Source organism: Mauremys reevesii, linkage group 10, assembly GCF_016161935.1.
Source record: "Mauremys reevesii isolate NIE-2019 linkage group 10, ASM1616193v1, whole genome shotgun sequence".
Taxonomy (NCBI): Eukaryota; Metazoa; Chordata; order Testudines; family Geoemydidae; genus Mauremys; species Mauremys reevesii.
Window position 1 is genome coordinate 29,667,970 of NC_052632.1, and position 15,095 is coordinate 29,683,064.

A 15,095-nucleotide genomic window follows, 5' to 3' on the forward strand; every position below is an offset into this window, starting at 1 on the left:
TAAAAAAAAGTTTCTAGCCCTCATGGTTGTGGAGGAAAAAAAGCTTGAAAACATGAACAAGAAGGCAAATAAAAAGAAGCCAACATTTATTTATATATTCACTAGGATTGCAGGATCAAGGCCTTATAAAGGTATCACTCCATAGAATCCCATCTAAGTTAAAATTACTGGAAACCATTAACTGAAATTTTGCTTTGGAAAACATTTACTTCATGTATTCTGTAAAAAAAGAACAGACAGGCTGCAGTGTTTTCAGTATCCTTACAGTGACAAATTTGTTACATTATATTTATTATTTCATATCTTTTTGGTATTGTTCCTAGAGCTAATATAACTGGTTATTTGTACACAAAGAAAATAAGTTAAAAAGTCATTTAAGAGAGTTCCATGTTAGTCTAATTCAATGGTTAATTTGAGATAAATTAATAATTTAAAATAGAAAGTGACTCTGGGCAAATAAAACATGGTTTAACACAATTTATAAAGCTGTTACAACAAAATGCATGCAACATACTGTACTGCATACTGAAATGGATACTGCTCATTTAGGAAAAATGCTGAAAACCTTTCTCTCTTTTGAGTTTGCTGATGAATCAGTTTCCGGCAAGAGTGTACAGGCAAATAATAAAAGGCATCTGCAAATTAGAACAAATATTTTAACTACACATATAAAAACACCATGAAATTGCATCAAACTGTCATACAGCAGTGTAGAAGTGCAACAATATCAAATGTCATTCCATTTTACAACAGCAAATCTCAAATTCTAAGAAACTGAATAAAAAAGCCCTCATGAAAAAAAAATCCTGTCTTCAGATACCGATAACATTGACAAGCCTTTGAATAACAACGTCAGGGAAAAGTGCCGTAGTTCGTGAAGAATGAACTTCTATAACTGTCCATTTCATTTAAGTTTAGCAGCACTGTATAGTATAGGAACATGTTTTAGATGGAGATATTTGATACTAATGACAAAAACATGAGGCAGCCAACACCTTACTAGAATCTTGACACATACACGTACACACACACCCATACCCACACACCACCCCTCCTTTCTTTTTCAAATATTGTAGTAGAGTTTTCATTGTAAATACTAGGCCCCATGCTACAGTGGATCTGATGATGGAAGAAAATACATATTAAACTCTACAATTTCAAAATAGTGCATGTAAAAATCCTGGTTACTAACAGCAGGACTTGAATGTAAACCTTTGAACAGCAGTCTGAAAGGAAAATAACTTTGTAAGTCAGTTAGCTTGTTTTCTTTCTTATCTGTTAAATGGTGCATTTGCCCTACAATAAGGGGGCTGCCTTGAATATTTTAGAAAAGTAGTCCTGGAAAGTAACAAATAAGAACTATGTAATCAAAATATAACATCACCAACAAAATTGCCAGAAACAAGTACATTTTAGTACTGCACTTTGCAATACCTTTGAATGACGACTCTACATTTGAAAGATGTGAGTTGGGAAAATATTGACTATAAATTGTGAAATTTAGGCCCCCTTCATGGAAGATAAAAGGGAGGAGCAGAGCCTATTTTGTGGAGTTTGTTTTCCCTATGTAAATTGTTTTGTAAATTCAAATTTTGTAAATCCCCCCTCATTTAGGGGGATTTAAATTTTTATAGATTTTGAGGGAAAACCACCTGATCTCCTATACAAGAAATGTTCAAAAGAGACAGGTGGGATTCACACTAATAAAACCGAAGTGGCTGTTCAGGTTGTATTTTCACAAGAGGAGGAAAATATAGAAAATATGACCAACAAAAAATTTATCATGGTTTTGAAGCACCTAAAAACAAGCTTCAGGTGTTTTAGTGCCTGCCACTTGTGCTCCCCAGTTGTCATCAAAATGAAATTCCTGAAGGAAGAAAGGTTTGTTGCATTAGATTTGTTTGGAATAAAGGTGTGTATGTACTTTATCAGTACTTGTCACTCATTTTACAGTTGTACTTATTTATTTAAATAAAGCAAATTCCATTTATTACGAGGCTCCACTGTAACCTCTGGTGATGCAAGCCACTGATGCAGGTCTTGGACTCTCATTTTCCCACTTCAATCCCCACTAAGTGTTTTGAAACAATGAACACTGCCAGTTAAAAATATATGTAGTTCCCAAAACAGCGCCTCCAGAAAGCAGTATTTCCAGTATGATGCCCAGCTTAAGGCAATTAGTTTTGACAGAGAGAGAGAGAGAAAGAGAGAGAGAGAGAGTGTGTGTGTGTGTGTATATGCATATGCATGCATGCTAAGGAGGATACTACTCAAAGTAACAGAAAACAAGATGCCATCACCCATGTTCAAAGACAAGTGAAATATTTTGGTACTAGACCAAAATGATGGCTTCCAAGTCCTGCTGTTCTTGGAGAAACCTGCATTTTTTTGTTTTGTTTTAACTCAGTTTATGTCTATTTTATTGACTGAAAATCATTTCTGATGTGCATTCCTTGGTAATTTAACTAAAAGGTATCCGTGAAATCAAGGAGATTGCAAAACTTTCCTTTGCATTCAGTACTTTAAAGAAGAAAAAGACTACATCCATAAGGAAATCAGGTGCACATGTGAAGATAAAGCTAGTCCAAAAAGTTTGAATTTAGCAGCTTTCCAATGAAAAAAAAGGGAGAGAATTTTGTCAATTTTTTATGAAAATATTTTCCAGTTTTCAACCAGCTCTAATAAAGACTCATTCAATAAATGAATGTGGAAGACCAACAGACCCCAGAAAGGTCTGGACCACTTGGCATTTTCTTATCATACCTAGCCTTACATCCACCCCTAAAGCGCATGTCTTCCTTTCACCCAAATCACAAAGCGTTTGTTTGAGAACAGGGCATTAACATTTCTACAGAATTAAAAATACAGAAAATCAGTAAATGCAAGATTTTTTAGGAATTACATTTTCAAACATTTCTGTTCAGTGTGGTATATTTGTTAAACTAATCCAAACAAATTCTTGACCATCACTGCCACAAGGACTGTGAACCATCTTAGCACTCAGTTTCTGTGGAAGTGTTCTCTTGCTTAGCTTTTTTTTCTTCTGTTGCACTGCCACAGGCCACCACTAGATTAGTTACACTGCTGGCGTGTCCTGGTCTATTTAATTTGTCCTTAATGGACTTGGCTTTCCGAGAATGGCTGTGTAAACTCTTTGATCGTACAGATGGGAATCTATCAGTCCTGTCTGGCTTTACTGACAGTAAGTTTTCTGTCTCAGTCCTGTCGGTGACGGGTGTAGAAGTATGAGAGGCACTGACACCTGCTTCGCCAACATCGCTGTCATCTTCTGTATCTGTCAGTAACTGTTTCTGCTCTGCTTGCCTTTCTGCTTCAGACTCACCAGGATATTCTGGACTAGGTTCATTAGAAAGTTTCTGTTCAACTTGGTATTTCCACTCACTAGTCCACTGTTCAACTGTGGAAGGGCACACTTGATCCATTATGGTGTTATATTCTGTGGTCCAGTTGTTGACCCCTCCAACCAGTTTCCCTCCATGTGCAAATATAAAGCTCCTTGACTTTAGCATGGTTGTTTGACAAGCATTGAAAGCTTCAGCAGGGTAATAGCGCATTGCCTTAGACTTGTCCAAGGGATAAGAAATAGTAGCTTCTAACTTGGTCCTTTCTACTGTTAAATGAGTGTTCTGAAAATCTGGTCTTGTGACTGACTGTCCATTCATAACAATATCTGTTTGCTTTATGCTTTGGGGAATTGTTTCATCACTCTTGGAAATCCCTTGCTTGTCATCAGATGAAACACAAACATCTGAATCCGATCGGGGTCTAGTGACATTAGGTGCAATTTCTAATGTAGATTTATTGTAATCTGTAGTGGCAACTGTATTAGCACTGGAGATATAGCGAAGACTACCCTGACGTTCTGGAACCAGCTGCATCTTTGAGTCTGCACAATCTTTCTCTTCTTTCGTACCAAAATAATAGGCTTTTTTGCGCAATGCCATGGCTGGTGACATTGGGGTGGTGCTATCATCAAATGTTAACTCATCACCACTGACATGGTATCTGTACATGCTGTAGCCATCAGAGCTGTTGACACTGCTTTGCCTCAGGAGGTAAGTGGCATCACATTCAGAAGAAGCTCCTGAGCGTGTATGCGTCAGCTCGGATTTGTCAATACCCACCAGCTTTTCGAGGGCATTCACCATCCGACCAGATAGCTCCTCTAGTTGAGAAAGTCGAAGGTCAACTGTCTGAAGAGAAGCTTTCATAAAATGTTCTCTTTCATTCACTTCTTCTAACCTCATAGACATGTTTTCCACTCTATGGAGTATAAGAATAAGATTAATTAAATATACCATAGAATGTTTTCAAGTAACACATTAATTTCTGCTGAGTGATGTTAGAGTTGAATTTTGCACCATACACGTTCCTTACTAATAACTATGTCAAAGGTCAGATGTGCTGAATGTGCAATTTTCACATACGGGGTGAAATTTGCTCCTGAGCAGAAAGCCAAAACAAGATTTCTGCAGCCCCTAAGTCCCACTTAAGCTTTCAAAACAGAACTTAAGTATTGCTTAAGTCTTGTGTTGGCCCTCTGAATAGCGGAGAATTTTACAATATAAGGAACAGTTCACTCTTCTAATGCACAAACTTCTCCCCATTTTGTACAAAGGTTTGTGTAATACACTCTACTATATTGTGATTTTCCAACAGTGGAAGTATTGAATATATATATGTAAACTGTTGAAAACCTGGCTTATAGCTACACTACAATGTCACAATATTTGGTATATTACTGTCTAGTCATTTCTGTTTTCTACCCCATACCCCTTTTTGTTTAAGAAAAGATATGTCATATTTGATTTTGAGTATCAATCATTATCTTGTTAAACCTATTCTGCCATTTAATTATTGTGGAAAGACTTTCAGAACTTCTTGAGGAGAAAGCTGAAAACTTCTCAGTTTACAGCTGGAGGTCGATACCTTTTATTTAAAAAAGGGAACTTATATGAAATTACACAGAACTTAATATTGCAAATGTGGAACATGAATAACTTTCTTTTAAAATTACATTATACCAAATTATTTGTTCCCCAAAACTTGAAAAAAAAATCAACGATGCAAGATGCTGAAGTTCTTGATAAAACTAATCAATCATTTACTTTTTGACATCTTAATTTGCACCAAAGCCAGTAGGGTTTTCTGGGGTGCAAAGAATGCAGAATCCTGCCATAAATGAATGCCAAAATCCCAAAGAGAGTTTTGGATAGTCTCTTACTTTGAGCAAGGAGTTTTAACATCAGATTCTCTTGCTGTGAACCCGTTTCATTTCTTATTGCCTTATCTCAGATCCATCCCACTCCAATAATTTACTGTTCATGGGTATTGGGATGGCCACAGGATATTCATGAAAATATCTGAGAACGCTTGAAGTTTCACAAATGCTAACACCAATTGTTATTCATCCAAACATTCATAATGGAAACATATTATATACTATTGCCGTTCTTTAGTCTTCTGTTTAAAAACTGTCAGACATCCATTCATGAAGCAGAAACCAGCGCGCGCTTGGGGCGGCAAGCCGCGGGGGGCACTCTGCTGGCACTTTGGCGGCATGCCTGCGGAGGGTCCGCTGGTCTCGCGGCGGACCCGAAGGCAGCCTGCCTGCCATGCTTGGGGTGGCAGAATGCCTAGAGCCACCCCTGGCAGAAACAGTACCCACTGTGACCCAGTTGACCAATCACACACCACAATTAATAGTGAAAGTGAATAGTATCCAAAACTATCCTTGGGTTGAAGTATATTTGCATGTTATTCAGTGAATGCTTATGAATAAATTTGCAGAAATCAGATCTAGTTTCCAAAACAATCTGAACAAAGAACTTTCTAAAATAATTTTATCAGCTCCATTTGTACACTAAAGCAGTTCATTTATCTGATTCATGTTATTGAAAGATTTTGCACTTTCTATTGAGCTATGCTCATTACTCTATACAAAATGGAAATTTAAGCTCTCTCTCCCGTTAGTTATTAAGTGTCCAGGCAAGTACAAGTCATGTCAGCCTTGAGGTAAGCATGTTTTTATATTTCTTTCCACACATGACAACCTCTTCATGTATAATAGTCATTCTTCTCTGTAAGGAACTCTATTAATTATATGGGAAGTATTTTCTAATGACAGATTCAAATGTTGACGTGATATAAGATCAAGATAATGGTGAAAAACACATTCGGTTGCTGCATGAAAGAGAATGTACTCCGGAGTTTATGGAATTGTGCACTACTTTAGCCTTTTATTTCTACTTTCCAATTATGTATGAGATTTGCAAACAGTAGAATCATTTGAAAAATCTATTTAAAAATTCTTTCCATTTTCTTATATAATTTATCACATAATGGAAGTTACAGTGCAGGAAGACTGGATATAAAAACTACACACTGGGATGTGATTAGAGATCACATACTAGCAAATCAACCGTGGAAGTAAATTAACATTCTTTTGCTCTCACATACAAAAACTGGTGGAGCATCTGGAGCAAGAAGCCATGAGAAATATGCAGATCTACTTTGTGACCATGTCCTATAATGAATCAGAGAAGCATGTTGGTTCTACTCTATTCGCTGTCACAATAGCCCTGATTTTGACAAATTGCCATGGCATAAACAGTGCCGTAGAAATTACACACACACACACACACACACACACACACACACTTCATTTACTCTCTGACTCCCAGACTGCACATAGACACTACTTGATGTTCACAACACCTCCAAATCAGAAAGATGTTAAAGAATTCAGAGAAAGACATTTAAATGGTAGTGGTGTTGTGGGAGGATTAAACTTGACGTAACTGCAGCCATTGTGTGTGTCCAGCCACTATTAGCTGAAAAACCAAATACCACACAGTTAAGAATAATTGTTAGGAGTCTGAGAGGCCAAGCCAGATAGGTGCATGATTGCGGTTTTGCTAATCAGAATAAGAGGATGGGTCAGAGAGTTAATGAACCATAAGAATGGAAGAGGGTGTTTGGATAGCCGACCTTGGTTTTGAGTGCCCCTGACACAGAAGTTTTATTGTTGTTATGACTAGAAATGCTTTGCTGATAAGGGATAATGAGCAATTTGCTGAAGCTAGGAGAACTGGTGACCCACTAGGAGTCACTAAGAATTATGTGCTTTATTTAAGGTAGCTATAAAAGATTAAGTAAAAGAATACACTTTGGAGCAGTTCAAGGAGCTTTTCTTCGAGCAGTGACTGACATCTTTTCCTCAGCAGCTGGATGGAAGAAGGACCCCCGGACGCCTGGCTGTTGAGCACTTGAAACCATCTCAGACTTTGGGTATCTATGTTTGGGGTGCTCTAAAACTATTGCCATGGCATGTGCTTGAGACTCAGTAAAGAAGGAGCTTTGGGTGAAAGCATCTTGTTTGTACTAATCATTCATCAGACGGAGGAGCTGTGTCCCCATTGATTTATTCCTGACACTGCCTGCAGAAAATGGGTTAAGTCACCACCATTTTGGGTTCTGAAAACCCCGGATAACAGTGGCACTGATTTGTGAGGATTTCTTAAAAGAAATATATGGATAGAGTGGTCACCATTAAAGTGTTGACATCTACTGCTCTGAGTTAATTACCATTACTGTGGCATTGCAGGTATTCCCTTTGCTATCACAGTCACACTGACTATTTGCACATGGTAAATGTTATAACTTGGCTAAATGATGACTGAGAGGATTATTATATTTGGCTATTATTATTCTAAAGGTGTAAAAACCAGCAGGAATAGAATAATTTAGGATGGTACTTAGGGTGGGGCTATAACTAGGGATTAGTGAGTATGCAACAGGGTAAAGGAATATGTAGACTGAATATCAGATATCATTTTCTCAATAGCAAGATTTCTTATTTTGTGGAATAATCATCCAAGGGAATAATAGAAGGCCCATCATTTGAGTTATTTTAAAACTGCCACTGGAGTAGGTAGAACATGTGAAAACATTCTGTAGGGAAAAACCCTGCCAGAGCAGGGTTGTTGATTAGACGACCTAGTAATAGGGACATATACTGCTACTGGTTAGGTCTTCACATGTACAAATATTACCTAAGCCTCCCAACACCTCAGTGAGGTACACATAGGTATGATTGCTATTTACAGATGGGGAAGCTGAGAGAGAGGTTAAATGATTTGCCCAAGACCTCAGAGGGAATCTTTACCAGATCTGAGATTAGAATTCAAGAGTTCTGGGTGTCCAGACCCGACATGCAGACCACTAGAACATACTTCTCCCGTCCTATCTCACTGCTCTTGTCATTTGATTCCACTCTATTACAATAGGGCAATCTGTTGGAAAGCGAGCGAGTCGTCATTTGTTAAACAAGTAGAGAAAACATCTCTGAACTTCACACAGTTGAGGCGGGGGGTGAGGGGGAAGGGAGAGGAAGTGTAGAAGTAAAATGTGGGCAAGGCTCTTGCAGTATACCCAGACCACACAGAAGCAAACAGTGCTAGAGTTCTCATGAGAAAACCTGCTCTTGTGAGAGATTCAATTTTGGAGCCAGATTGTTAGGTATGGTTAAGATAAGCATAGAAACTTTTGCTGCATTTTTTTGAGGCTACAAACATCACATAGCTTGACCAACACTAGGTGTTAATGAACAGAAAAAGAAGTTTTCTAATCACTAGTAAAGTTAGGGTGGTTTTTGTTTTCACTAGTTACCTTTCAGATGTGACTCTGATACGTTCGTCATTAGATGATTGTTGTTCATCCTCCTTTTCCTGAAAATATTCCTCAACACATTGCTCTTCAAATTCATACAATTTCTTCAGCTCTTCATCATTCAGAAACAATTCTGCATAAAATTGTAAAATGTATTAGTTGAATTGCCCAAGGTTCATATAATTTTAAATCCAATAAAACAAGTGGGTTTTGATTTTGTAGGGCATTTTGGATATTGGGGAGGCGGGGGTTGGGGGGAGACAGGGGAAGGAACTGAAGGTTTTGTTTCTGCAATCTTTGCTTGGACACTTAATAAACAGGCTATTTTGTAAACAGGCAACCAGCACTTAGCCAAAGTCCTGAGCGCAATGTTACCTTACTCAGTCAATCTGATTGCTCGTTTAGATGAGTCTTGTTTTTTAACCTCTGTCTAAAAAGGGATGTCATCACATTCAATAGATTAAATCCAATGGGTCAGTCTGTTCCACTGACAGACTTTGGGTAAGGACTTTTCAAAAAATTGCAATTTTTTTTTTTAAAAAAAAAGGAAAAATAAATGAGAGAAAAAACCCCTTGGGAATGCTTCATATTGTTTTCAGGGGTGTCATATATGTAACTCTTTTGCATCAGGGGCATATGTAACAAAAATATAAATACCTACAAAATATATTTCCCATGAAAAACAGAAACCAGAAAAGGTAAAAATACTACATGAATGCTAACATTTGTTTGATTAAATCCGTTTTTTCTTCTTAATTATTATTATGTTAAAAGTAACAATTTCAGGGCACTTCCATCTTCAAAGTATTTTACAGATAATAACTAATCTTCACATTGCTCCTGTGAGATAGGTAGGTATTATTATATGTAGGGAAACTGAGGCACAATAGTGTCATACATGAACTGTTAAAGGCAAGAGAGAAGTCAATGTGACAGATAAGATTAGAAACCATAATCCCTGTATCCCCTCAATTTCTTTGTGAATGACCTCCATTACCTCCCACTGGGTGGCCTTCATTATAATTTGGTTAACCTGGACTAAACAGATGCCAAGACTATAGGGTCAGCAATTTAAAAAAAAATGCTAAGGAAGATTGGCAGCAGCAGTGCAGCATCATATTCTGTGGACTCAGGACCCTGGAGACCTCTATGAATTTATTAGTTTGATGCAAGTGTTGTCACATACTGATTTTTACTAATACCGCCAATGGCCAAGGTGAAGAAAATGAATGGCAATTAGCACTGGATAAATGGCTGCTTTGTGTTTAAAATGATATAAAGAGCTCTATTTAAAACACAGAATCCTTCACATACTCAGTCCCCGGTCACGCTCATCCTGGTCCCCTTCTTGTTTCTTCCTACAGCGACAGCAAAGGCGGATGATGATTATGTAGAGGTGGCTGAAGATGATCATAGGTGGAGGTAGGACAGGTCTGTCATGGAATGTCATGATCAGCTGATATCGCTGGAATTTCCAAACTTGGTTGGATATGGACTTCACTTCAAAGAAGGTATTGCTGCAAGAGAGGTTATTGTTAGGTGTATTGTTTTCCATTAGGTTCTGATGATCCTTTGCCATAAACAAGCATGCAATTAAAAATACAAAGGATATTAAATAGCAGTCTGAGTTCAGATACAATAATTTGACATGAATTGCTGAGTTGTGTAGCCAATCATTTCAGCAGTTATTATAAAGCCTGGAGGCTCTAGTTGGAAGAGACTGTTAAGACTGCTGATTAAGTTGAACTGATAATTTAACTATCCTTTTGACTGTGGTAGAACAGCAGCAGACTCCTCCACAGAAGGCTATCCTTTTAGAACAGTGGTTCTCAAAAACTTATTTGATCGGCCCCCTTTCTTTGTGTCTGTAGTCGTTTATGTGCCCTCCTCCCCCCGCACAAATACATATTCCGTCACCCAGCTCTGAAGGCAGAGCAGAAAGCAGCGGCTGCTGGGTGGATGCTCAGCTCTGAATGCAGTGCCATGCCAGCAGCAGCTCACAAGTAAGGGTGGCAATGTGAAAGTTGATATTCATCAATATCACTTTTTACAGCAGACTTAGTGCCCCATTGCCACTCTTACTTCTGTTCTGTACTGCAGTTGATGGCCGGAGACCCACCACCTCCTGGTGAGGGATTGGGGCAGGGAGGAAGGGAACGAGGGCCTGAGCCTGGGCTGCCTGGGGGGATGGGGACCCTTTATCCCTGTCTCCTGCATATGCATGGTCCTTCCACACAAGACCCAGCTACCTGGGGCTGACAGCCAGAGCTCTTTAAAAAAAGAGCACAGAGCTTGCATCTTCCAGGACACATTCCTGCACTTCCATTGGGAGGTCTGCCATTTTAGAATATTTGCCCCAGTATATAAAACCTCTCAGCAGTCATGGAGAAAAATAAGCTCTGCAAAAATATATACATCACACTCCTATTTTGAAGCATGGTTATAAACAAAGTGCTGCTAATAACACATCCCAGTGTTTGATGTTACACAGAGTATTAAACGCATGAAAGGTATTTTGTATAATAAAACTCAGAAGCTTCACAAGGCATATCCTGATCAGCTTGACCTAAACAGCAGACTTTTTTCTAAAGCAATCACAAAATGTCCTCAGTTCAAACTTCAATTCATACAAACTTCTCCACTTCGGAACAGAACACAGATACTTGCAAAGAGCTGTTCTTAGAAGCCAAAGATTTTCATTTTTGCCATCAAACCAGGTGTGTTGTTAAAAGAAAATATTTAGGAGTTCAGTGGATTTGGAGGGGTAGAAAAGGGACAGTGCTAGACCCAGAGACTAATAATAGACTCTCTTATATCAACTGGAAGCAAGTCATGCAGTTCTGAATGTGATGTGAAACTTTTCAAGCTATTTTAGTGTCCCCAAATACTCTATTTTTCCTAAACCATCAAAGGTTATATAAGCACTTCCTTTAAAAAAAAATTCTAACCATTTCTTTTCTGACTTGCTGTGTTTTAAAATTCTTACATACTGTTTTGTGAAAGTAATTAAAACATGACTACAATAAAACACGAATGTCATAGTTTCTTATGGCTAGGAATATGTGCATTTATATTACCATTGATACTGGCCAATTTGGCTTTAATTCTACTATCTTCTCCATTGCAAGTGTTCTCTGGCTGAATATTATCATCTGCCATTATGCTGCTGACAGGCGTTAACAGCATGACCTACTTCCTAAACTGCTGATTCTCTGGTCTTTTCAGTCAATAGTAACTGACGTATGTAAAGGTTTTTTTTCCAGCTATGTGACTGGCATTTTAGTTCTTTAAAATTCAAGCTACCAAACCTCCTAACTACATACACTTTGTGAAGTATACATTCCTGGGCATGACATAGGGTGACCAGATGAGAGGAAGAAAATATCAGGACACATTGGGGGGGGGGTTCCGCAGACAGAGCAAAAAAAAAAAAAACAAGAGCTGCCGGCGGTGCAAAAAACCAACCAACCAAACAAAAAAAACGCGTGCTGCCGGCGGAGCGAAATATCAGGACAAATTGCGTCCCGACCAAAGATCGGTCGGGACGCGGGACAAACACCTAAATATCTGGTCACCCTAGCATGACATGTAAACTAGGTATCATGCCCAGCAAAATGCTATCTACCTATGCCTGCAAGCACTGCAAAGCTGTATATACATGGGGAACACCACTTCATTTGTATCTCCACGAGGTGGTGCTTCTGACTGTGACTATGTCATGATGGGAAAAACATCCAGGGTACCTGTGACTGGGCCGGACTGTTCAAGAAACTAAAAAACACTTTTGCCCATTCTCATCCCTTCTTAGATTGTGTCCTATTAAATTAACAAACATTCAGAATAAAAGTTTTCAAGTCCATCCAGTCTACACAAAACAAAGGCTTCTCTTTCTCCTCCCTGCTTTGGCAGCCCACTCCCAGACGCCACCTGGCTGGAGTCTCAGTCCTTACTCCCAGGGCTCACTGCTAGAGCCTGCTCCCTCCCAGCAGCCTCTAATCCCCAGGCAGCCTCTAATCCCTCCCAGCAGCCTCTAATCCCCTTCCTTATAGCCTCTTTGCTGCTGATCTCTTCAGGTGGGGCTGTAATCAAGGTTGGCTACCTGCACCTTTCAAGGGTGAACCACTCTGTTACAGTACCCAACGTAAAGAGGAAGTGGTAGAAGTGGATAAAAATTCCTTGGTTTTGCTTTCTGACTATCAATGACAGGAATATAAATGATCAGTTTGATCATTGTGATTATCGGTTTTGCATTCCGGACACCTCTCAGCAGGGCCATCCCTAGCTATTCTGGGGCATGGGATGTGTAGCACTCACCAGCAGTGTGGCTGGGTGAGAGCAGGCCCGGCCCTGCTGCAGTCCTCAGGGAAGTGGGGGGTGGGACTGGGGCAGAGCAGGGGTGGGGTGGGTGCGGAACAGGGCAGAGGCTTTGAAGAAAGGGTGGAGTGGGGGCAGAGCAGGGGTGGGAAGAGGCGGGGCTGGGGCTGGAGCAGCATGCAGCTGCTCGGGGCATCAGAAAATTTGGTGCCCCACATTTCCTGGTGCCCTGCGCAGCTGTGTACTTTGTGTATGGGTAGGGATGACCAGGGCCAGCTCCAGACCCCAGCGCGCCAAGCGCGCGCTTGGGTCAGCATTTTGCCGGCAGGGAGGCAGGCAGCTCCGGCGGACCTTCCGCTGTCATGCCTGCGGGAGGTCCACCGGAGCCGCGGGACCAGCGGACCTCCCGCAGGTATGACTGCGGAGGGTCCCCTGATCCGCGCGGCTCCGGTGGACCTCCCACAGGCATGGCTGCGGAGGGTTCGCTGGTCCCGCGGCTTGGGTGGACCTCCTGCAGGCATGGCTGCGGATGCTCCACCGGAGCCACGGGACCAGCGCACCCTCCGCAGGCACGTCTGCAAGAGGTCCACCCAAGACCGGCGACCGGCAGCGTGCCTCCTGCGGCATGCCGCCCTGCTTGGGGCGGCCAAATTCCTAGAGCCGCCCCTGGGGATGACACTGCCTCTCAGGCTAGCCGTAAAACTACACAAGGCTTAGGCAGTTTATAAGCATCTTTTATCTGGTTTCAACTGCGGGGCAGGGGTGAGTCCTTTTCTGGGAGACATTCTACTCACATCAAGTCTTACCTTCTCTTCTAGTGACCCCTGAATTCCATCCTGCTGGACTACTAGTATATTTTGCAAAGTCAGTATAGCAATTGATGTACCTGGGATGGAACTGTCTTACATCTGAATAACAATAACCACTGCAACTTCAGTGAAATTCACTTATTTAAACATAGTCAGTAGAGGCTGACGTGGCTGCTAGGAACTAGTGTCACTTAGTATTAGGCATCATGGCACTGTGATTCCTAGCAGTCACTTCAGTTCAAGGGTGACCAGATGTCCCGATTTTATAGACAGTCTCCCGATTTTTGGGTCTTTTTCTTATATAGGCTCCTATTACCCTCCACTCCCGTCCTGATTTTTCACATTTGCTGTCTGGTCACTCTAGCTGGAGAGAGGTTTTAGAGTGTAATACTCCCTTGTTTGACAGTCTTTTAGATGGTATTAAAATGGTAATAACCATCCTTTTTGAGGAAAAGAGAAGGCGTTAATTGACATGGGCTGGAGCTGTTAAAGTTTGATCCAGTTTTTTAAGAAGACAAAACAAGAGAAACACTAGAGGGAATAGAAAAGAACAGCAAAGAGAGAAAATGCAGCTTCAGTCTCTGATATTGATGCTCATGTGCAACCCCTCTGCTGGAAAAACACAGACCCAGGACACAGTCTATCAGCCACTGGCAAACTTATACCAGCATTGGGCTATTTAGGACATTGCTTTTAGCTGCCTCACAGGCTTGCAGCAATGTTGCAAAATATACAGTAGTAGCTCACTAAGTCAGGTTCTTATCAGACAAAAAAGAAAAAGGAGAGAGACAGGAAAGAGAAGAAATAAGATAGGGAAGGAAAAGTGGTGGTGTGGGGGGTGGAAGGATAGAAAGTCTCTTATCCAGGGGGGTGGCTAAGATTTATCCAGAGCCGGCAGAAGTAGCGATGTCATCTGGGTCTCTCAGGCCCAGTCTGATTAGGACTTCTCTCAGGATCAGCAAGACAAAGGCGTGGGGTCCCAGGAGATAGTAGGGATGGCAGCCATGATGGCGAAGCTTGCTCCAGTAGCCAAATTCCTCCCCCCAGCTTCTCTTCCCCCACCTTTTAAAAAAAAAATCCAAGCCCCAAAAGGGAGCAAGTGGTGGAATAGCCCATTCCCTCATTTTGTCCACCAATTAAGCCTAATTTCTGGCACACCAATTTTGATTAATTGATTTCCCATTCTGCACTGTTCTTGTTTACCAGGCACAATCTTAACACAGTCCTTGAGTTATAGCAAGAACTTTTTGTTTGGACTAATTCAGTCTGCCTCTCTTTTTT

At 40.6% G+C, this 15,095-nt stretch overlaps 1 protein-coding gene across 1 annotated transcript in view; it reads right to left on the reverse strand.

Annotated features, from left to right (window-relative positions):
- Window positions 1–225: 225 nt before the first annotated feature.
- The window catches only part of TRPM1 (transient receptor potential cation channel subfamily M member 1), a 130,146-nt gene continuing 115,276 nt past the window's right edge, over window positions 226–15,095 (reverse strand). Inside the window, exons 24-26 of the mRNA XM_039490939.1 lie at window positions 10,006–10,208; window positions 8,692–8,824; window positions 226–4,284 (exon numbers count right to left, since the gene is read on the reverse strand). Of these exons, the coding sequence (XP_039346873.1) occupies window positions 2,994–4,284; window positions 8,692–8,824; window positions 10,006–10,208 (1,627 nt within the window). The 3' untranslated portion in view covers window positions 226–2,993. The remainder of the gene's footprint in view (window positions 4,285–8,691; window positions 8,825–10,005; window positions 10,209–15,095) is intronic.